This window comes from Candoia aspera, chromosome 3 (genome assembly GCF_035149785.1).
Source record: "Candoia aspera isolate rCanAsp1 chromosome 3, rCanAsp1.hap2, whole genome shotgun sequence".
Lineage (NCBI taxonomy): Eukaryota > Metazoa > Chordata > Lepidosauria > Squamata > Boidae > Candoia > Candoia aspera.
The window spans coordinates 40831609-40856611 of NC_086155.1; the positions used below are offsets into that span (position 1 = coordinate 40831609).

A 25003-nucleotide genomic window follows, 5' to 3' on the forward strand; every position below is an offset into this window, starting at 1 on the left:
CTGCAAACATTGGAACAGTCAGGCATATGGTGCAAGACTGAACAGCATTTCGTTCTGTTATACATAGGGTCGCCATGAGTCGTAAATGACTCAATGGCAACTAACAACAACAACAACATATTCAAATAGGCCAGGGATATATTCTGGAATCATCAGCCAGACTAGGCCTTTAAATGGTCTGCAATGTTACCAGCAGTAGGCCAGAACAAAAAACTGATTGGAGCCAGAATAAAAATTAAACTTGATTTAATATAAATTAAAAACAGAATTAAGTATATGTAATATGATTGTTCTTCAGCAAAGGATCGTTACATTGTCATGGTGCTGGTGCTTGAGCACCTCAATGATGCCATGAGCTAAACCGTGAAGGGCCACCCAAGACGGGAAGGTCATGACAGAGAGGTCAGACTAAACGCGATCCCTGGGGAAGGTAATGGCAACCCACCCCAGTATTCTTGCCGTGAAAACTAAATGGATCAGTACAACCAGAGATATGTCGGTATACCATCGGAAGGTGAGACCCCCAGGTCGGAAGATGGTCAAAATGCTACTGGGGAGGAACAGAGGATGAGTTCAACTAGCCCCAGACGTGATGACGCAGCTAGCTCAAAGCCGAAAGGACGGCTAGCGGCCGACGGTGCTGGTGGTGAACGGCGAATCCGATGTTCTGAGGATCAACACACCATTGGAACCTGGAATGTAAGATCTATGAGCCAGGGCAAATTGGATGTGGATATTGGTGAGATGTCAAGATTAAAGATAGACATTCTGGGCGTCAGTGAACTGAAATGGACTGGAATGGGCCACTTCACATCAAATGGCCACCAGATCTACTACTGTGGACAAGAGGACCACAGAAGAAATGGAGTAGCCTTCATAATTAATAGTCAAGTGGCTAAAGCAGTGCTTGGATACAACCCAAAAAACGATAGAATGATCTCAATTCGAATTCAGGGCAAGCCATCTAACATCACAGTGATCCAAATATACGCCCCAACCACAGATGCTGAAGAAGCTGAAGTAGAGCAGTTCTATGAGGATCTGCAGCACCTACTGGACAACATGCCTAAAAGAGATGTTATTTTCATCACAGGAGACCGGAATGCTAAGGTGGGCAGTCAAATGACACCTGGAGTTACAGGTAAGCATGGCCTGGGAGAACTAAACGAAGCAGGACATAGGCTGATAGAATTTTGCCAAGACAACTCACTCTGCATAACAAACACTCTCTTCCAACAACCTAAGAGATAGCTTTATACATGGACTTCACCAGATGGACAACACCAAAATCAGATTGACTACATCCTTTGCAGCCAAAGGTGGCGGACATCTATACAGTCGGTAAAAACAAGACCTGGAGCTGACTGTAGTTCAGATCACGAACTACTTCTTGCACAATTTAGGATCAGACTCAAGAGATTAGGGAAGACCCACAGATCAGCTAGATATGAGCTCACTAATATTCCTAAGGAATATGCAGTGGAGGTGAAGAATAGATTTAAGGGACTGGACTTAGTAGATAGGGTCCCGGAAGAACTCTGGACAGAAGTTCGCAACATTGTTCAGGAGGCGGCAACAAAATATATCCCAAAGAAAGAGAAAACCAAGAAGGCAAAATGGCTGTCTGCTGAGACACTAGAAGTAGCCCAAGAAAGAAGGAAAGCAAAAGGCAACAGTGATAGGGGGAGATATGCCCAATTAAATGCAAAATTCCAGAGGTTAGCCAGAAGAGATAAGGAATTATTTTTAAACAAGCAATGCGCGGAAGTGGAAGAAGACAATAGAACAGGAAGGACAAGAGACCTCTTCCAGAAAATTAGAACTATTGGAGGTAAATTCCAGGCAAAAATGGGTATGATCGAAAACAAAGATGGCAAGGACCTAACTGAAGAAGAAGAGATCAAGAAAAGGCGGCAAGAATATACGGAAGACCTGTATAGGAAGGATAACAATATCGGGGATAGCTTTGACCGTGTGGTCAGTGAGCTAGAGCCAGACATCCTGAAGAGTGAGGTTGAATGGGCCTTAAGAAGCATTGCTAATTACAAGGCAGTAGGAGATGACGGCATCCCAGCTGAACTGTTCAAAATCTTGCAAGATGATGCTGTCAAGGTAATGCATGCTATATGCCAGCAAATTTGGAAAACACAAGAATGGCCATCAGATTGGAAAAAATCAACTTATATCCCCATACCAAAAAAGGGAAACACTAAAGAATGTTCAAACTATCGAACAGTGGCACTCATCTCACATGCCAGTAAGGTAATGCTCAAGATCCTGCAAGGTAGACTTCAGCAATTCATGGAGCGAGAATTGCCAGATGTACAAGCTGGGTTTAGAAAAGGCAGAGGAACTAGGGACCAAATTGCCAATATCTGCTGGATAATGGAAAAAGCCAGGGAGTTTCACAAAAACATCTATTTCTGTTTTATTGACTATTCTAAAGCCTTTGACTGTGTGGACCAGAACAAATTGTGGCAAGTTCTTAGTGGTATGGGGATACCAAGTCACCTTGTATGCCTCCTGAAGAATCTGTATAATGACCAAGTAGCAACAGTAAGAACAGACCACGGAACAACGGACTGGTTTAAGATTGGGAAAGGAGTACGGCAGGGCCGTATTCTCTCACCCTACATATTCAACTTGTATGCAGAACACATCATGCGACATGCTGGGCTTGAGGAATCCAAGGCTGGAGTTAAATCTCTGGAAGAAACATTAACAATCTCAGATTTGCAGATGATACCACTTTGATGGCTGAAAGCGAAGAGGAACTGAGGAGCCTTATGATGAAGGTGAAAGAAGAAAGTGCAAAAGCTGGCTTGCAGCTAAACCTAAAAAAAAACAAGATTATGGCAACCAGCTTGATTGATAACTGGCAAATAGAGGGAGAAAATGTAGAAGCAGTGAAAGACTTTGTATTTCTAGGTGCGAAGATTACTGCAGATGCTGACTGCAGTCAGGAAATCAGAAGACGCTTAATCCTTGGGAGAAGAGCAATGACCAATCTCGATAAAATAGTTAAGAGCAGAGACATCACATTGACAACAAAGGTCCACATAGTTAAAGCAATGGTGTTCCCCGTAGTAACATATGGCTGCGAGAGCTGAACCATAAGGAATGCTGAGAGAAGGAAGATAGATGCTTTTGAACTGTGGTGTTGGAGGAAAATGCTGAGAGTGCCTTGGACTGCAAGAAGATCAAACCAGTCCATCCTCCAGGAAATAAAGCCAGACTGCTCACTTGAGGGAATGATATTCAAGGCGAAACTGAAATACTTTGGCCACATAATGAGAAGACAGGACACCCTGGAGAAGATGCTGATGCTAGGGAGAGTGGAGGGCAAAAGGAAGAGGGGCCGACCAAGGGCAAGGTGGATGGATGATATTCTAGAGGTGACGGACTCATCCCTGGGGGAGCTGGGGATGTTGACGACCGACAGGAAGCTCTGGCTTGGGCTGGTCCATGAAGTCACAAAGAGTCAGAAGCGACTAAACGAATAAACAACAACAATATGATTGTTATTCATGCAATTAATTATCTCCTCTTCTAGTACCTTAAAACCATTTGGTGGCAATGTACCTAGGCTTTTGTGGGCTGCATGTAACCCTCTTAAGGTGCTCTTAAGTTGTATTGTAGTGTTACAACCCCCACCATTTCCTTTGAACAGGGACATTGCTGTGCTAGATGGACATTATAACACTTTAGCTCAAATGGGCTCAAAGTGGTAACTGCTTGTTTTTAGCCAATATCTTATAGATGCATGAGATGGTAGAATGAATGAGAGATGTTCAGCAATCAATTACTGGTGTGCTACTATATTTAAGTGGACTGTCTAATTGCTATCTCCTTCCTATAGTTCTCTATCCTGTATGACAATTTAGAAAGAAGAGAAAAAGGAAAGTATTGGGTTATTCTACAGTATACCATATCTTTGCAACTGGTATTTCGATTTATTCCCATCTGTGGAATTATTTTTAATGTAATGCCTTTTTTAGATGTTGTCCTCACTCTTTTCTCTTTTGTTAGTTCTGCTAATCTTCCTTCGGCATGCTGAGAGCTGTTGTCTGCAAGGTGATTTGTTGAATCAAGATTCCACAGAGAAAAAGTTGGCATCAGAGCATGAGTAATTGGAGTCTGAGCAAGCAGTACAAAAGCAGGCATGCCCGGGATCTCTACCCATTTACCAAGCATTCTTGACACACCCAAGAATGGAGAAAATCCCCAAACAAGCCTTTAGACTTTTTAGGCCTAAGGATACATTTTTTTATTTTTCCCCCTTTTTTTCAAAAGTGTAAGGTATATACAGTATCTTTTTTTTCATTTTAAGAATTAAGATCTTAACAAACAGGTGGCTGGTTCACACGTGCTAAACCATAGCTTGCTTAACCACCCTTAAATGACAAGGGTTCATGCAACATGATAAACCAAAATCAAACAAACCACATTATGACTTTTAGTGTCTCGTGTGAATCCAATTACTGTTGTAGTTATATAGTCAGCAGCATCAGTAGGGGCTTCAAAGCAGGCAAAGCAGCCATTTATGTCCTGTCTCTTTTGTATGTACATTGGCATCACACACGGGTACAAAAGGGAGCGGCTTCAGTCATGACCATGGCCACATCCTGACTCTTTTGATACATACTCCCCTTCACCCCATAGTGTGTGATTTTTAAAAGATAGCAAGGAATAATAAGTAAGAATAGTTCTTCCTGTATAGTAATTCATAACTTAGAACTCAGTTCATAAAAACCATAGACAATTGTTTAAGATAAAACATAACAGCATTTTAGAGTAGAGCACTAAAACTGCTTATTCCTATTATTAAGTTTGCTGTGTTTATGAACTTGATTTATACATATATTTCTTATCCAGCACTGTGTACTCTGACTGGCAGCTGCTCTCTTTGGTTGCAAACAAAACTACTGCATATGATCTACTAACCATTTTATGTGGGGATGTTAAGGACTGGAGCTGGGGTTTCTGCCTGCATGACAAAGTCATGCTGTACCATCGTTATTGTCACTGATCCTGAGAACACGCTTGTCATAATGGCATTACAAATTGGAGAAGTCTCGTTGCTGCTTATGTTCTATTGTATGCAATTCTGCATGGAATAGAGTTTCTAGTTCTTTCTAATAGTTAAAAAAGTGGTTTTTTCAGAGGTGTCTGTGGGGGTAGGTCAACAACATCAAAATGGCAGGCACGACCAGGTGATTGAAGCCCTGTCCTTTTTAAACAAGAGTCGCATGCATTGCAGACATGTACAAACAGTATAGTTGTGGTGTCATAATTGAAGCCCCATTCCTTTGTACTCACCATTTTGAAGCTAGTGCCCATTGCCGATGATGTTCCTGATAGACGTCAGTTGATTGGTCCTGTTCTGTAACTTGGTGCCTTAAAATATGTTGATCTTTTCCCCTGATTGGTAATTGGACCAATTCCCATAAAGGTCCAAGCTGGTTAAAGGATATGGGAGTTAGTTCAACATAGCTGGAAGACACCAAGTTGAATAAAGCTTGTTCTTTTTTGTTTTCTGGAAATAGTGTGCTTATTTCTCCAGTAGTGTCTCTTAGCTATATCCCTGAAAGTTATAGATATGCAAATCTCAGTATGGGAGATATTATTTATATCTATACCTATTTTGTTGTCTATATCTAGCTCCTATTCTAAAGGATGTGTGTGATTAAGCTATATCTGGGTTAAACTGCTGAGCTGCTGAGCTTGCTGATCAGAAGGTCGGTGGTTCGAATCCGCGTGACGGGGTGAGCTTCCGTTGCTAGTCCCAGCGCCTGCCAACCTAGCAGTTCGAAAACATGCAAATGTGAGTAGATTAATAGGTACCGCTTCGGCGGGCAGGTAACGGCGTTCCGTGTAGTCATGCTGGCCACATGACCATGGAAGTGTCTACGGACAAACCCCGGCTCTTCGGCTTTGAAACAGAGATGAGCACCGCCCCCTAGAGTCGGACACAGCTGGACTTAATGTCAAGGGAAACCTTTACCTTTACTTAGCAGTGTAATGGCTGTGCCCTATCCTCCCTGCTTTTATTTGACCATATCTGTAGTTCTTTTCTTTGAATACTGGTTATATGAATTGGAATTCTACTAATATATAAATTTATTGTGTATATAAGTTTTTATTTCTGGGTATCTGACAGGTGTCCAGATTATGAATTGCTTTCCTTGAGTATATTCTTGTATGAAAACATCACATTCTGTTTTTCCAGTTTTTTTCCTGACTCCTTTGCTTACCCATTTCACTCTGAAAAGATTTGTTTTGGCTAATGGCTTTCTCTGCTGTATGCAATGAAACAAAATCAAAACTACTCTCTCAGAGTGTTTTCAAAGTTATTGTAATCTGTATTCCTGAATGTATAATCACAAAGGTCTCTTTTTTCACGTTGCAGTGAACTAATACAAGTTCATTGTCTAGCTGTTTCTACCGTAGTTGGGTGTGTCTGTCTGAAAAGAGCCTTGAATCACTCCTTGTATCATTATTACTACACCCAAAGGAATTTATATCCCCAGGTAAGGTACGTTTAAAACGGAGAGTGAAAGACTACAGCTAAAGAAGCCAGGCAAGGAATTTCAGTTGACCCCTGCATGAAAGAAGAAGAAAAAGAGAGCACAGTGCAGGTATGTTCTATGTAGCACAATGTTGGGAACTGCAAATCATCCCCTCCAGCAAGTGTTGGTGGCAAAGTATTTATGAATCTTAGCTAGGAGTCCGTGGACAGACTTCTAGCAGGCTACCAATTCATGGTTATAAGGATTTGGTAACAACAACTAATAATTTCATTTGTTTGGAATAATTCATCCTAACAGACTTGCAGCTTTTCAGGAAGATAAAGGAGATGTTACCCAGAGTGAAACATATTTTTAAAAAAGCACTAAAAAGTAGGGATTAGAGCACATGCTGTGGGTAAGCTTTAAAAAGCTGACTACTTGTTTTAGAAAATTACATTTCAGTGTGATCTGCATGACTTGTTCTTATGCCTTGCTTTATAAAATGGTGCTCCAAAGGTAGAAAAATAATCTCTGAGTTATCAGATTTTTCAAAGTCTGAATAGACGTTTAGTACTGTTTGCTCCTTGGAAAAACTAGACTAAATCTTGGTTAGTGCTTAATGCTTTGCAGTTGATTAATGCTTTCAGGATGGTGAATACTTTGAAGAAAATCCTATGTTTGTAAGAAGGTATTTTGTCCAAGAGATTTGAAACAAATGGGCAAGAGGTTAATGGAGAAAAATTGTTAAGAGGTAGAGGGCACATTTGAAATAATGTTTTGGAATTGGTTTTTCTTTTTGACCAAGAAGACTAAAACACTATTATTTTTGTTTTTATGCCTTTGAGTTAGTACTGACTCCTGGCAACTGCCTGGACTAGACTGTGTGTATTTCTGGCCTGGTTTTGCATAGGATGTACATAAAAATAACACTCAATAAAGCATGTGATTTTTCACTGGGCCATGGATCAGTCAACCACCAGATTGTGTCAAAATGCAGTAGAGTGCCCAGTTGGTTTAAGAGATTTATTCCTAGTTTTATCCTTATCTTTATCTTGACATCTTAACTGTTAGCAATAAATCATTTCAGGATACATTAATTCTTATTTTAAGGAGGTATTAATTCAGACCATCTTTGTAATTGTAGTTTTTTTGTAATTGTAATTGTAATGCAGTACCTACAGTTTTTCAGTGAGCAGGCTGTCTAATTCATTTCAAAGTAGGCAATGCCTACTATATATTGTTCTGCATGCAGAGCAGTCTTCTTTGGTTAAAGAAATGGAAACCATGATGGCTTTGGTTGTTCTGTGCAGAGTGACAGTATACATTTTATCCACTTTATCTGCTTCTTATCATAGTAGACTTTCACTTGCCAATAGAATCAGGCATAGAGTGAAATAATCATGATTTTAGTCAGGTCATTCAACAGAAATGGCACTTTCTTGAGTTCTGAATGATATTCTTCTGGCCAAGTCCAATACCTTATATTAGTTCTGATCTTTTGGGACCTGATGGTAGCATTTGATACATTTGACCAACAGATACAGCTGCCTGGGTTAAGGTCCCTGTCATCATTGGCCAAGCCCTAGCATCATTGGCCAAGCATTTGATTGGTTCACGTCTTTTATGTCTTTCTGTTCTTTTGTAGTATTGTAGTATTGCATGGTGTCTAATTTTGTTTCCTCGTTATTCTCTTCCCTTGAGTGCCCTGATTTATGACCAGGGTTCTCAGTGTCACTGTTATGCCAGTGGTTATTAGGTCTATTAGTCTTGATGGAGATTCATGGCCAACCACGATGGAATGCCTCAGTAGTATTTCATCTATTTTTCATCACTTCAAAAATATGAACAAGATAGAGTGTATTGTGTTTCAGCCTGATTGTCCTTCCCATTCTTCTTTTTTTCTTTTTTCTTTTGGTGTTTCTCTCCATTTGTCTCTAGCAGAGCTCCCAGATGGTTCTTCTGCTCACACTCTGGGGTCTTGACAATGATCAGGTCCCTTTATACCCTTTGCATCTAACAATGAATCATAACTATTCATAGGATATGGGGAGCAGGGCTGACAGAGGAGACTGTGGCTTTCTTGGTGTATGCTTTGGTTTTTTTCATGCTTAGATTATGCAGTAGTTTCCTGGCAGTTGATCTCTATTCCTCTGTCCTTCCTCTGATTTTAATATGGAACAGTGTGTTTGAGTTGTTTTTCATGCTATTTCCTTGTTTGGTTCCATCATGGGGTCTTCACTGGCTGCCTATTCAAACAAAAGCCCAATCCAAATTACTGGTGTCTGTGTGGTAAGCCCTCCAGTAACAAATCCCCAGGAATCTGCTTGTATTCTTCCCTGAAACCCTGCTTGTTCCTTATATTCCTCTGGGCAGAGTCTTCTTTCTATCCCCAATTCCTTAGTCATGATCTCCAGGCAGTGGGCCTTTAGGGACCCAATTCTGCAACTCTCGGATCAGCCCCTCCTTCCCTTGGCCTCTATGCAAATGTGAGTACTTTTAAAAGGGATTTAGAGATTTTTTATTTGACCAACTGGTTATTTTATCCGACTGTCATTAAGCCTGATAGCTTTCCTGTTACTTTGTTTTATATTTATTATGGATGTGTATGTGCTCTTCATAGAGCAAGAGCACACTTTTAACATTTATGGTTGTGTTTTAATTGTTTTAGTTATAAAAATTGGCTTTACTAGTTGGTTGTAAACTAATTTTGTTGGACAGGATTTTGTTGATATTATACTTGCCTTTTTGATCTGTACCACGCCTTTGTAAAATATATAAATTATAATTCCTTTCATCGGCCCTTTTTCCGACTCCTTAGGACTCTTTTGCAATTATGTAACAACAACAACATTGCAAAACAGTCCTAAGGAAAGGCTGATAATTTGCCGTATCTATGTTATCATCTTTGGCGCTGAATGTATGTTTTATGTCCATTTAAGGTGACTCTTGAAGCCCATCATTATGTGGATATTCCTTCTTCTGGGTAAGTGTTTTCTATGTATGCAAGTGAAGAACACTAAATGGACTTGATAAAGCAGACATGGAAGGGATAAGAGGTAGATCCAAGCAATAGTTAATACCTCCTGTTAATGCTAGTTCACCTCAAGAAGCCTGCCTTGGATCTGCTTATACTGGATAATTATCATCCTATATCCAATTTCCCCTTTATGGAGAACAGAGTGGGACAATACAGAGAACACTGGAAGAAGCAAAGTATCCTAAGATTTGTTTAGGTGCCCATATTATATAAAATAACTCTGGTCTAACAACAACTGGACAAATAACAAAAGATTAAAAATTAAAAAACCTTTCAAACCACCAAGTGCCATAATGACCCATCACAGAGCCACAAATGCCATGCTATCCTCCCCTCCTGACCCAGCACCTGAGGGAAAAGCCAGGTCTTAAGGGCCTTCTGGAAGGTAAGGAGTATAGGGACCCTCTGCATTTCAGGAAGAAGCTGTTCCACAAGGTAGGTGCAGCTATGGAAAAGGCTTGCTTCCTAGGTCCCACCAGATGACAACGTTTAAGGGAGGGGACCTGGAGTGAGTCCACCCTATTCAATCTAGTGGGACTGGTAGATGTCTGCAGGGAGCTGTGGTCCCACAGGTAACCTGGCAGCATGCCATATGTTTTTAGCAAATATAATATGTGTACTGTGTCACAATAAAGGACATTTTATTAAAGAATAGTTCTAATTCACAGGTTGTGCTTTCTAGGTCCATGTGTCTTTTGCACTATTTTCTCAAAAGGGCATTCACTGAATTAGTAAAATAATGATGCATATTGCTAATATCTGTAATAGGAGAAAGCTAGCTCATTTGTTGGATGGGTGAATAACATTTAGCATGTCTTTACTGCTTTTATATCTTTACTAAATTGTTTAACATACATGGCTTCTCTAATCTTTATGACAGTGCTATAAGGTAAAGCTGTAGAATTATCCACACTTTGCAACTTAGCAAGTTAAGGCTAACAGTAGGAAGCTCCACAGGGTTCTTATTTCTAGTCTGATATACATACAGGATTGCAGTCTGAATGACTTTCTTATGACTATTTAATAGCTAATTTATTGCAGAAGTGAAATTCAAAGCAGAAGTTCCTTAATTCCTTAGACAGTCACTTAACAATTATACAGTATGTGAGTAGCTATTGTTATTTTGCACTACTTCTTTCAAGCTCCTCAACATAGAACCTTACTTGCCTCAAAAAAGGGCAGCTTTTCTATCCTCTTTTCTCTTAATGAATGCTATTGTTAAAGTCCATTCTGCATTTCTTTCTAGCTTCCCCACACCTTCTGGCTGCACAAAGTTCCTGTCCGCATGGGGCCTGCTACCCACCTCTGCATGATCTTCTTATAGGAAGAATCCATAATTTGAAGGCCTCCTCCACCTGTGGACTTACCCAACCTGAAAATTCCTGTACACCATATGGGGAAGTATGTATGACCCAAATAGTATTATTCATTCAGGAAGGACATATCTTTCATAACATAGTGGAACCAGCTTTGACTGTGTTCGACTCCTGGTAATTGTACACATACTCACCATATCAACCTATCTCTACAGATAACTTGTTATACTTCCAAGGACATTCCTGTAATCTCTTTGATCCATTCATCTATCTTAACTGTAATTTTCCAGTTCTTCTACTATCCTCATATTTGGGTTCACAAATTATATTATGTTTTTTTGGATTTGTCTTGGTTATGCAAAGGTTATGCAAAAAACCATTTGTCTTGGTTTATGGCTTTAGCATGTAATGGAGTTTTAGAGAGACAATGGTTAATTAAACCATAGCACAATATGTGTTCTTTTAGTATGATCTTGGGCACCAGATATGTATAAAAATTGAGTCAACATGATTGCTAAGTTAAGAATATAAGTTTTCCTCAACTTTTCTGAATAAGATATGCCCAAAGTCAGAATTTTAAAGTAGAGTTATTATGTCCACTATGTTTTCAATGCAGGAAATAAATTTGGGAGCCTGCCTAGCTTCAGTGGGGTTTAATTCTTTGTTTTGGGTGTCCCAACAGAGGTTATTTTCTTGGCCCTCAACAAAGCCTCCGTAAGAGTGACTTTTTTGGATAAGCAGTGATGTTCTTTTCTCTTTAAGTCAGCTCTTATAGGCCTCAGTAACTAGAGAAAAAATGGATTTCTTGCCAACTATTTTCATAACTTTTTCATGTTGCCCTTGTTTATTGAATATCTATTTTCTTGTTTATTAACTTTTTACTCTCAAGGATTTTTTTATTTGTATGTGTTCCCATGGGAAGGAAGGAAGGAAGGAAGGAAGGAAGGAAGGAAGGAAGGAAGGAAGGAAGGAAGGAAGGGTTACCCCAAAAATTAAGAGGTGTCTGGTAGCATGTTTTCAGACTAACAAATAAGTTAAAGCTTATGCTGTTTAATAAATTTTATTATTCTGAAAAGATGCTACTAGTCTCCTCTTGATTTTTGCTACCATAGACTAACATGGTCCTTCCCCTACAATGACTTTATGGGATCGTTATGCTTTTCTTACACACGTTTTAAGAAACGGAAGGACATCAGGCTGCTGTTTTGAAATTCCATTTTGAAATTCCAGGTTAAGGCATTTCCTGCCCTTAGCAAATATCAGATTATGTCCTCCCACATACAACACTCTGAATTAGTGCTGGTGCACCAGAGACCAGCTGGGACAGTCACTGGCAGGTAGCTCTACCCTGTGTATGGGTAAAACCCTAATGTCCAGAGCAACTTTGTGTTGTGTGAATGTGGGAACCATGAGAAAGAGAGAAGCAGAAGCAGGCACTTCTGAGCACAAAGAAGAATGGTTTTAAACAGGGGGTGGAACCTGTGGCACTCTACCAGGTGCAGAAATCCTGTTCCTCTTTGCATGTGCTATGTTGGCTGGGGCTGCTTGGAGCTGTAGTTGAAAAGCAGAGCAGGGTCAGATCAGGTTAGGATTTGGATAGAAGGTCCCCAGGAAATCCATTGGTTATAAGCAAGACTGAAAGTGGTGCAAACAACTCCCATATTTTTGCCAGATGTGTTCAGGACTTAAGCATGATCTGCAGGAGGCTTTATATTTTTAACTAATACTACTCCTAAGGTTCACATCTTTTTTTCTGGAAGAAACCTGTGGCTTTATTATGACACAGCAGAAATTCTACTGAAAGTAGTAGGATTATCTTTCTGGAAGGAAAAAATGCATCTGTTGAATGTTTTCATGTGAAGTGGCTCTTAAGGCATAGAAGCTCTGTTAGGAAAAACATAAATAAAGTATCACCTCCCCTCCAATTTTATGAGTATCTGTACAACAGTTTAAATGTGTTAAATATCTTTTTTCTAAAATGAATCCAGACCTTTGATATTTTTTTAAGTTTCAGAGCAACGAGTTGCCATTTATTTTCCAATAAACAGATGTTAAGTGGGTGTGCAGGTTCAGGCCTAAGTAGGTAGAGGAGGAAAGTGACCTAAGAACATACTTTGAGTTTGTATAAATTCCTCTACTATACATAGAACATTAATTGAGAATCAGAGTTTTCATAAGTGTTTATGAACCAAGGTTACCTGCAATATCTGTCCCAATATATCCATTTTATTATCAGAAGAGAAGGGGAAATTAATGCTGATCTTTTCATTAACACCCCCTCCCCAGTCTCTCATTAAATACTAGGGCAAAGAAAGTGAGGAATCCTGCATTTGAAAAGCATGGAAATCCATGGAAAGTATGTTATTCAGACAGGCCCTTTCACACTGGCACTCATATGCTGCACTTTCTTTCACCCAAGTAATTCTGTTTGGAAAAACTGAGAGCCTTAATCTCAGTCTGGTAAAAACTCTACTTATTTGGGGGCCATTCCTTTATTTTGCACTCTTTCCTGTTAACCAAATATTTGTTACGTTAATTGCAATGAAAGGGAACAGGTTCTGATTTGATCGCTATACAAATTTAGTTAGCCATTGGGCAGACATTGTGGCTGGAAAGGCTGTCTCTTTCTAGGTCCTGGCTCATGAGATCGAAACTGAAAACCAATAAAAAGTGAAAAGTGGGGTCACTGCATGTTTCAAACAAGGTCTAAGTCAAATATGATTTTGGTGGCCAAGAAGTCATACCTCTAGGTGTCTCTATGCGTAGGAAGCCTTTCATGAAGTGGAACCTCCATGGCTTTCAAGGAGCATCATTAAAAGAAATGGCTGGTGTGGTGTTTACGTTGGCCTTCAGAACGAATTTTGGGAATAGCATGCATGTCAGTACTCCATGTTAATTATACCCATACACAACACACTTACAAATATGTTAAATTAGAATCTCTGTTTGTCTGTAAAGGTATTTTGGAAAGTTGGAAAAGCACCCCTTCCCTTCCTGACCAACAATAAGTAAGTTAAAGGGTGACTGATCTCTGTTACAGTTTCAGTAGCTCATCATTACACTGGTATTTACTGCTGAGACTGACTCATAATTTCATGGTGTGAGTACTCTGATTAAAGGCTTTATCAATAAACATTATAAGGTTTTTCCTCCCCTCCTTGAAGTGGATGAATTTTAAATGGGTTAGAACCTATTATTAAACATACTGGATTGGACTTCAGAGAATGGTACTTGAAAGGGTTTTTCAAACCAGCTTATGCAGTTCCATTTTAAGAATGCTTCATGTGCTAAGGTTTGATGACAATCTGTACTCATAAAAATAAATGTTTACCATAGTACTGTACACCTAGAATTAAATAATTGGTTCAAATCAAAATATAGGAAATTATCTTTCAAGTCTTTATGGGCAAACACACAAATATTTATTGCTCTTTGGCCTTTATTGTTCTGTTATGATTGCCAAGTCAAAATATCACAGTGGGCCAGAAACTAATTTTTCTACTAAGCTTTCTAGTGGGTGGGTGCAGTCCTCGTGCCCCTCTTTTGTACTATCCAGGTCTCAAAGAGTGTAAATAAATTGGTTGCACTAAAAAAAGAACATGTGCATTCAGTTTCCAGGAGGCTTTGGTTCAGCACAATCCCAGCAGAAGGGACTTTTGTGTGTGCACATGCATGTTCAGACAATACTTTAATTTTAAAAACCAAAGCAAACGCAACCTCCCCACCCAAGAGAAAAAGAGCTGAACATTCCTGTCCTGCTTCCTGTGATCATTTGTCATTGTCTTGCCCCTTGGAAAAAAGTGGATCCTAGTTACTACTTCCATGGCTTCTTTATCCCTCCTGATGTTTTTGCCCTTCTCTTTTACTTCACAGCATAGATGGTCTTTTGGCTGTCACCTCTGCAAAGTTTCTAAGTTCTCCTTCCTTTCTGATTTGCGAACAGTTCCATCTTGCCTGGTTTCTTTTCTCTTCCATTTATTGCTTATCCTTCATTTAAACTCTATATTTCTATATTTTGCTCCAATTTATCCTTTTGTTTGTTTTCCCTTCACTTACCTGCGTTGCAGGGTCTTGGGGCTAAACCAGGTAAGAGAACAGAGATCTGTGATTAAATACTGAGCCTCTTTAAATTTTGCAAAAAGGAAAGGGTGTAAGGAGAAAACTCTGAAACAGAAATACTGTTGGGTGACTCTTTCCAGGCCAAGCATTATATTGACAAAGCTCTAAAGACCACCCAACTCAGAATTTTCTGGCTTTTAAAAAGTACTTTTCTGATTTCACATTTTTAAGAGACAGAAACATATTTTCAGGGGGTTTGAGACTTTAGCACATATTGGGGAAATCTCCCTTAGAGGACCATGTAGGTGAGACATTTTGTTTCTAGCATTGCTTTAAGATTTGTCTGAAAAGCAGAAATGTGGTGGGGAAATGTTCCTTTTCATGTTAAGAGATTAACTTGCTATGCCAGAGGTACAAAAAGTGTGGCCCACAGATTGCATCTGGCTCTGCAACGTGTCTTTTGTAGCCCTCAGGGACCCTCAGGGTGAACGTAGGACAGGTTCTCTGTTTTTTATTTATTTATATTTCAAATTTCGTCACCACCCATTTTACTCAAAGAGCAACTCTGGGCAGCTTACAATAAAACTAAAAATAAATACAGATTAAAATACTGGTTTTTTGGAGGTTTGAGAGGTTTGAAAAGGTAAGCAAGTCCCTTAAGCCTTGAAGATGTTTAAGTGACATATTTTACTCCTTAAAATGGAATTTCTCTAGTGCTTTTAACCCCTACACCAAACTGGCTCTCTTGTTATGAATAAAACCAGTTATTGTATTCATGCTGAAGTTCAAAGGAACCATTTCTAAAAAGGGGCAGTGAACTAATGAACTTGAGGTCCATCATTGTTTCCTAAATGGAGTTTGTCTTCCTTGTTCCTTTTCTAGATAGACTTACAACGTTTCAGTATTTAAAATGTGGCCTCCACACTACTTCTTTTTAAAATGTGCACATACTTTAGAGCAGGTGTGGGAACCTCTGGCATTCCAGGTGCTGCTGAAATACAGCTGCCCACAGCTATAGCCTGTGCAACAAAAAATCCTGGGAGCTGTATGGGCAGAAGACCACAGGTTCCAAGCTTTTGCTTTACATCAAGGGTAGGAAGTTAGCCTGCAGACCACGGGCAGCCTGGGCCTATTAATCTGCTTCACCTCTCCCAAATGGGCTTGGCTGTGCCCTCAGCCAAGAACAGCAAAAATTTATCAGCTAGATAATTTAGGTATCTTTCCATTGCTCCTCACTGAACTTTTGTAATGGAAACCAGGAGCTGATGCAGAGTAATTGCAAATAAATTGCATAATACTTTGAATATAATTCTGGATGGATTTAAGGGACAGCCCCCTGATGTCCATTTCCACTCTTTTTGTACTTTGCCTTTTCTCTTTTATCGCTGAATAGCTTATTGAGCCAATACTGTGATTTCAAAGTGAGACTTGTTTTATATTCTTTCATCCCTACCCAATTCTCCTCCATGCCACAAAGTCCAGGCATTATTTTACAAAGCTATGGATACATTCCTATTTTTTGGTGCCAGCTGTGACAAACTCCCTTCCTTTTTTGATTGCTGGTTTTTTTTTTTTTTTTGCAACCTCTGCACAGGGTATGAGAGGAGGGGCCATGCTTGCTTGCTTTCCTCCCATTCCCGTTTTGCCCTGTCGGCCAGCATGTGCTGTCTAAGTCTAGTGCCAATCCAAGAAGTGTCCCAAAGTGTATGTTTTGTGTCCCAGAGTATTTTGCAATTCTGGTAAGTTCCTTGCTGATGGAAACCCTCCAATATTCTGCCTCTGTTTTGGCTGCGATTCCTTCTAAACTTTATACTTTGTACCCCCACAGTGGAAGCCTGTTGGACAGGTCTGATGCTTCTTATCTATCCTGTATAACGCAATATATAAAAAGTGGACAATAATACTGATGATTTATTGGGAAATGCTTTATATTAAATCCTTGCTTGCTGGAAGATAAAGCCTAGTTTTACTAAAGGATTATTACACCTACCTATGTTGAATAAATACATATAAAATAGGGAGTGTGAGTTTTCAGTAGGGTTTTTGTTTTTTGTTTTTAGGGCAGATTACCTAAATTTAGATGCTTTAACATAGTCAGGAATTCAACAGAAGTCTTGCAAAGAACACAGCAGTCTTTAAGCAACCAGAAATTGCAGTCTCCACTGAATAAGCTTATGCATTTGTATTTCATTTATGGAAGTAAATTTTCACCTGAGTTTTCCAAATTGCTAAAAATAAATGATTAAATCACTCAAATATCCCATTAAAACAGAGATCTCAAGATCATACAGAATGCAGTAAAAGAGAAACAACAAATTGACTGTATTCATAAGGATGAAATGATTTGCTCACAGACAAGCATTCCTGGAGGAAGCATTCGTAAAAGCTTTGTACAGTTCTGTACAGTTTCTGAGCAAAGAAAAGGCTCATCAAGTCCAAAGTTCTGTTCCCCTGGTGGCCAACCAGATGCCCATGAGAAGCCCACAAGCAGTACCCAAGTGTAATGATACCTTCTCACATATGTTTCTGAGCAACTAGTATTTAGATACATTCTACTTCCAGAACTGGTAGTAATATAATCAAACTTGATAGCCATTGGTAATAATACCATCTGTAAGTTTGTCTGCACCCCTTTTAAAGCTTGTAACTTCAATCTCATGACATACTTACCTGGGCTTATAGTTTGCAGAGAATTCTGGGTTTTGGGTTGGGGGCAGTGGATGGGACAGAAACATCTCTACTTTCTCTGTGGCATGCATAATTTTATGCACCATTTAAAATGTCCCTACTTACCCCTTATTTAATACCTTTTAAGCTAAAAGGTCCCAGTGGTCAATCTTTTTTCTTGGTAGAGTTCTTGCTGTCATGGTTGACCTTTTTGTATGTTTTCCATTTTCCATTTTATAATATGATTTATAATATAATATGGTTTTGTGACCAAAACTACATAGAACATAGAATGTTCTTGTACCATCATTAGTGCCAGTCTTCTCACTGTAATTTGCCTTTTTCATAGATGATGCATTGTGCTAGTATTTTCAGTCAGCCCAAAAAATTCTTTTCTGGCTGATCAGTGCAAACTCAGATACCATCCATCAATAAGCTTCCCCCACTCCCAAGTTCAGGTTCAACTATCGAAAATAACTTTTCTTGTGGTTACCTGTTTAATTCTTTATAGCAGGGTGACCCAAATAAGGTATGCCAAGGCAAGTCTGAATCCACTGGCAAGTGTGTGTTACAAGTACTACAAGATGCTTCAAGGTAGATACACAGAAAACTGGAATAAATTTATTACACTTTTACTATACTGTTTATTCAAGGATCTCAGTGCAGTCTTCCAACCACTCTTTTATTTTCAGAATAATCCTGTTAGACTAAGAGATAGTGATGCCACCAAGGCTAACATTATATAATACCATAATGGTTTTTAGGCTGAGGACCAAAGGCACAGGACTTCTACTTGGAAAAAAGTTGCCAGTCTAGGAGCAGATTAATTTACTGACCTGGTCTCTACCAAATTAACATCTACTTCTGGTGCATCACATTCCATACTGTGATTAAATATAATGGGGTATCATATTCCTTGTGCTTAGAAGAGTGGTGAAAGATTAAACTATTCAGTTATGGTAGCTTTTTGGACCTTTTCAGGTTCCTTGAAAAGAGGGGTGATAGGCTAACTAAAAATAGCTATTTTTATCTTAGTGTGAAATGTTTCTCAGCATTCTAATGATGAAGTAGATAATCTTGGGGAGCTACACATATACTCAATACTGTAACTTCCTCAGTGTTCATAGAAGGAAAAGCCTTGAATTGTAAGACATTGTTTGCCTTAGGACAAGGCTATTGGCTTTCCTGATTATCTTGCCTAAAGACAAGTTAGCAGGTGATAATCACAAAGGTGAGAAGATGCTTTTATCATCTGAGATAGGAGAACTACATATATACCATGGGCAGACATGGCAATATATGTACCATTTGGGGTAATATCTTGATACACCTCAGCTATTACTCAAATGACCTTTTCCCTACTGAGTTAAATTTCTGGCTTCCCATCCTCAGCTTGGCAGAAAAATTTGCTGTCCCCATTGCTAATTCCTATCCCGCCTCTACTGCAGTTATTCCTGAATGGTGTTGCCCTGTGTCCCTCTCTATAAGCAATGTGCTTGGTTTACAGTGACTTAAGCCTGTCTCACTCATGGTGGGGCTGAGACAAAGGCAATGTTGTGGGAGCAAGGCAGATATTTGTGCAGCCAGGACATGATTGTGCTGCAGACCTTAGTGGAACATACATGTTTAGAAGCATAAGACTGGGCATGGCTATTATCAATCATGAAATGTGGAAGAATATGCATTTTTCAAGGCAGGTAGACTATGTTTTAATTATCAAGCAATTTATCATATCTGTTCTTTTCTTGACTTGCTTTCTTAGAAAGGCAGCATGATGTACTGGTAAATCATCAGCCTACATCTAGAGAGATAGAAGTTTCACTTGTAGTGATTTCATGATTTGAACCATGCACATTTCTTGGCAACAGTTCAGAAGTGGTTTACCGTTGCCTTCAGCTGGGATTTTTACTTCCCATTCCAGTGTAAATTCCTGGGATCTTATCCAAGTACTGACCAGTTCCAACCCTTCTTAATAGCTTCCAAGCCTAGATAAAGTCAGTGAGATGCTGCCACCTGTTAAACCTATATTTAAATCGTCACATAGCTATAAATCTACTGGTGCTGATTGGAGAACAACTCTCTGATGTTACTGCTGTCATATGAAGAACCATATATGGAAGCAACTCAGCAGGGAAAACAGATCTAGAATGGCTGAATGAAATGGACTTTTCATTGTAGCAGAACAATGTGATTGGCCATTGGCAGTTTCATAACCAATGTATATGGTTTTTTTTTAATACTAACATGCTTGTCCTAATATGCTTGCATGCTCATATTTAAAAAAAAAAAGCAAGAGATGACCATTTTTCAAGCAGTAGGCATGAGTAACTACTGTACCTCTAGCTGGCAAAAAAAAAATGCTGTCCATCTACCAGAAATCTGCAGTGACTTGTCTCTAAATCTACGTTTATCGGCTGTACACAGTCTAGTCTTGGATTGAGCAAAGAATTCTGAAAGGGTATCCCCTTTATTTTCACAGTGATCCTGGGTTGTAGATTATTATTTCATTTTTCTGATAGAGAACTGAGAACTGCACAGAGCAATTTTCCTAGTGCCACCGAAAAGTCAATGACAGGTAGAAAATGGTGCCGATTGCTGTACTCAGGAGCACAGAATCAAGATGTTGTAACCTTGCACTTGGGTATTCCTTGTGTAACTTTTGAAAAACATGTTTTAACTGCACAGCTCCAATTCTTAACTTTTCAGTTACTTCATCTGTTAAGACTATTATCTGCTAAAGAAACTTATAATCTTCAGGTATATGTCATTGGATTGGAAAAATTACATACTATTCTTTACTATACTGTAATGTATCATTCTTGTGTACTGTGGTTTCCTTATCCTCTTGATAAGCAGATTTTTGTTGGCAAGTTTTTTTATAGGCAGCAAAAATGTTTAGTGAATGCATCTTAGAGGTAAGCACCCACATGTTTATAAAGGAGAGGTATGAAAATTGTTGCTTTATCAAATTCAAGTGGCACCATTGATACTGTCTATTTTTAGTTTTCCAAATATTTGTTTTCTATGTAAAAGCAAATCCATGGACTTCCTTGGAGAACTGATGGGTTGCACATGTGACTAATAAGCACTACAGTGACTATCAAGTTGTAGACAGAGGGATGGAAACAAATTGATCTTAATCAAGCAGAATCTTAATCAAGCAGTAGCAATTTAAATTGTACAACTAAGGAAATGCTGTCAGTAGAAATTTAAATTTCTGTAAACCACTATTCCCCAGCTGACTTTGTTGGACTATCTTGATGTGTTGGAATACCATTCCCAGAATTCATTTGGATTGGGCTGTTCTTACAACCAGGAATATGGCCAGGAAATTGTGCATCTCAACATAGTGACTTTCAAAATTCATCTGGGCTGGTCCTCTCATTAAGCAGAATGACCTAGCTGGGGGATGGGTGGGAAAGTGTTAGCAACTAGATTGCTGCTTTCAGGTGCAGCAGAGAAGATTTTCCTTGTTAACATTGCCAGTCCGTTTGTGTAAAAGAAAAGTGAGAGGGCATTTCCTTGTTCTCTGCCTCAGATACCAGAGGAGATGGGTGGTGACAAATTTGACAAATAAATAAAATAAATAAATACAGTACCTGGAATTGGTCCTAAAGTTCATAATTATGCTTGATAAACAGAAAATTACTGTATGTACTATGTGTCATGTTCGCCATTGCAACGTTTGGTTTACATCGTAACGTTTCGCATGCCATGGTGCAGATGCGCGTTCCAGTTGGGAGGGAGCTGCTGGGAGACCTTGTACCAGGCTGTCTGTCTGTTTTCTTGGGGATGGAATGTGTTTGGGTTATCGTTGATGTTCAAGGTCTTTTTACCCGTTGATTAGCAGAACTCGCTAGGGGCACCTGGGATGGGGAACTTGAAATGGTTGTACGGGGGGAGGGCTTACATTCACACCGAGGGTTTTTAGTTTGTATTTGGCGCACTTCTGCTCATTCTCAGCTTTCCTTGTACTTGCACACTATTCTTAAATAAACCAGATTTGATTCAAGCTTTTGCTTGTGAGTCTGAGTGTGTTTTAGGATAGGCAACCATTACACTATGTGAATCAAACTCCTTAGATTTGGCACATCAATTTGCCTTTTATGTACACTTTGCTGTTAGTAATATTTTGATCTCCTCAAATGCTCCTTTCAGATTGTTCTAGGCATATGCTATTAACTTTAACATGAGATCAAAGTATAAATCTGTGTTTTAAGAAGGAAAAAACACTACACTGAAAGGCATCACACTGATTTAAACAGCAATCCATTGTTCTTTCCTCTCTAAAATGCCAGCCTATAAATCACATAATGAATCTGAATCCTGATTAAACTAATTCTTGCTACAGTTTCTGTGATTGTGACATTTATAGCTATGATCCACCTCAACATTTCTCAGGGTACTTGAGTCAAACTGAGAACTTGCCATACACATTTTTGTGCAGACTACAAAATACATTTGCAAATACATACATGGTGACCCAGCACCACATAAAGAATTTTAACAAGTAAAGCTTAAAATTATTGACATTCCATATTCCCTTATGATCCTAGGATGATCTGGAATTCAGAGATATTGTATTAAACTTAGATGTGGGATTACCCAAGATGGGTTGTTTTCTATTACTTGAGCATCTACTTTAGGTTAGATGTTTTTGTTACAGCCCCTCTAGATTCATAACACTTGCTGTTTTTTTCAAAGAGCAAAGTGAATAATAAGGCAGGGCTTTGTTTCAGAGTGTATATAGTACAAAAAAGATGTTAAAATGTAATGGGTGAGTAGAGAGAATGGCAGGAAGTAATGTCACAAGAGGCCTCCTGATAAATTGATGTTTTATTACTAGCCATGCCCACTATGGCAATCATTTTGTTGGTTTATAAGCCATAGCTTATTAGCCTGGGCGGGGGGCAATAGCATAAAAATGCCCATCATTCTCGTAGTTGTCATCCTCTTCCTCCTTCTAAAAAGTAGATTATCTCCCCCATTTATAAGCAACTTTGGGATGTTAAAAAAAAATGATAGTGTGGGGAAGGAATTAATAGAATAATACAAAATGTATTACCTGTCCTTGGAGAATCTTGTTCAAATGTCTACTGTATATCTGCCTTACATCATTTAACTTCTAGAAACACATGGTATTTCTGTGTTCAATATCTTAATCTTTTGATATAATGTGACTTGATGTTATATTTATATTGAAATTAGACTTATAAATAGAGAGTATGATGTAAGCAGGCTTTGTTCTGAGCTGATTACCCTTTATCTTAGTCCAGAAACATTATTCTAGATTCCATTTGTTTCATTTTTTTTAAAAAAAAGTTTAACTACTAGCTTTGATATATGTCTGATATAATACTAAGCAGCTGTGAATGTCAGAGTATGGAAAGCTTCAAGTTGAGATGGTGGTTACAGCCAGTGTAAATCTGGGGAATGAGACATAAATATATGGCCACAAAGTGTCCCACAAGCCTTATTAAATCCTCATGCATATATGACTATATTTTTCATGCTAAATTTTTTGGTCTTCAGTGGCAAATCTTTGGACTCAAGAGTCACATCAAATGATGGATAAGGATCTGCACACACATACACAACCACCACCATCCATAAATTTATCTCCCCATAGCTGTGTTTCTGTCTATTATGCATATCCCCTTACACATGTACTAAATCAACAGCTATTGTCCTTATTCCTAGACTTTTAAATAAGAGCCAAAGGATTCAGAAGGAAAGGAGAAATTTACTAAAATGTTGCCATTCTACTTGGCCATGCTTTAGAATGCATTTCTCTATCTAGCTCTCTTTTAAATTAAAAAAAATTAGAAACTGGAGATCCAATATATTTACATGCTTTTAGATGGATGGCTTTTAACACAAGTGTTGTTGTTTATTCGTTTAGTCGCTTCCGACTCTTCGTGACTTCATGGACCAGCCCACGCCAGAGCTTCCTGTTGGTCGTCAACACCCCCAGCTCCCCCAGGGACGAGTCCGTCACCTCTAGAATATCATCCATCCATCTTGCCCTTGGTCGGCCCCTCTTCCTTTTGCCCTCCACTCTCCCTAGCATCAGCATCTTTTCCAGGGTGTCCTGTCTTCTCATTATGTGGCCCAAGTATTTCAGTTTTGCCTTTAATATCATTCCCTCAAGTGAGCAGTCTGGCTTTATTTCCTGGAGGATGGACTGGTTTGATCTTCTTGCAGTCCAAGGCACTCTCAGAATTTTCCTCCAACACTACAGTTCAAAAGCATCGATCTTCCTTCGCTCAGCCTTCCTTATGGTCCAGCTCTCGCAGCCATATGTTACTACGGGGAACACCATTGCTTTAACTATGCAGACCTTTGTTGTCAGTGTGATGTCTCTGCTCTTAACTATTTTATCGAGATTTGTCATTGCTCTTCTCCCAAGGATTAAGCATCTTCTGATTTCCTGACTGCAGTCAGCATCTGCAGTAATCTTTGCACCTAGAAATACAAAGTCTTTCACTGCTTCTACATTTTCTCCCTCTATTTGCCAGTTATCAATCAAGCTGGTTGCCATAATCTTGGTTTTTTTGAGGTTTAGCTGCAAGGCAGCTTTTGCACTTTCTTCTTTCACCTTCATCATAAGGCTCCTCAGTTCCTCTTTGCTTTCAGCCATCAAAGTGGTATCATCTGCATATCTGAGATTGTTAATGTTTCTTCCAGCGATTTAACTCCAGCCTTGGATTCCTCAAGCCCAGCATGTCGCATGATGTGTTCTGTGTACAAGTTGAATAGGTAGGGTGAGAGTATACAGCCCTGCCGTACTCCTTTCCCAATCTTAAACCAGTCCATTGTTCCGTGGTCTGTTCTTACTGTTGCTACTTGGTCGTTATACAGATTCTTCAGGAGGCAGACAAGATGACTTGGTATCCCCATACCACTAAGAACTTGCCACAATTTGTTATGGTCCACACAGTCGAAGGCTTTAGAATACTCAATAAAACAGAAATAGATGTTTTTCTGAAACTCCCTGGCTTTTTCCATTATCCAGCGGATATTGGCAATCTGGTCCCTAGTTCCTCTGCCTTTTCTAAACCTGGCTTGTACATCTGGCAATTCTCGCTCCATGAATTGCTGAAGTCTACCTTGCAGGATCTTGAGCATTACCTTACTGGCATGTGAGATGAGTGCCACTGTTCGATAGTTTGAACATTCTTTAGTGTTTCCCTTTTTTGGTATGGGGATATAAGTTGATTTTTTCCAGTCTGATGGCCATTCTTGTGTTTTCCAAATTTGCTGGCATATAGCATGCATTACCTTGACAGCATCATCTTGCAAGATTTTGAACAGTTCAGCTGGGATGCCGTCGTCTCCTGTTGCCTTGTTATTAGCAATGCTTCTTAAGGCCCACTCAACCTCACTCTTCAGGATGTCTGGCTCTAGCTCACTGA

The 25003-nt window shown here is 39.2% G+C and overlaps 1 protein-coding gene across 3 annotated transcripts in view; it reads left to right on the plus strand.

Moving 5' to 3' along the window:
* The first annotated feature begins 9394 nt into the window (after window positions 1-9394).
* LAMB3 (laminin subunit beta 3) overlaps window positions 9395-25003 on the plus strand; it is a 62785-nt gene continuing 47176 nt past the window's right edge. Inside the window, exons 1-2 of one of the 3 annotated variants that reach the window (XM_063297449.1) lie at window positions 9395-9492; window positions 10793-10947. In XM_063297449.1, the coding sequence (XP_063153519.1) occupies window positions 9471-9492; window positions 10793-10947 (177 nt within the window). In that variant the 5' untranslated portion in view covers window positions 9395-9470. Of the gene's footprint in view, window positions 9493-10792; window positions 10948-25003 lie in introns of those variants that run through there. The other 2 variants (XM_063297447.1, XM_063297448.1) reach the window with 2 other exon arrangements.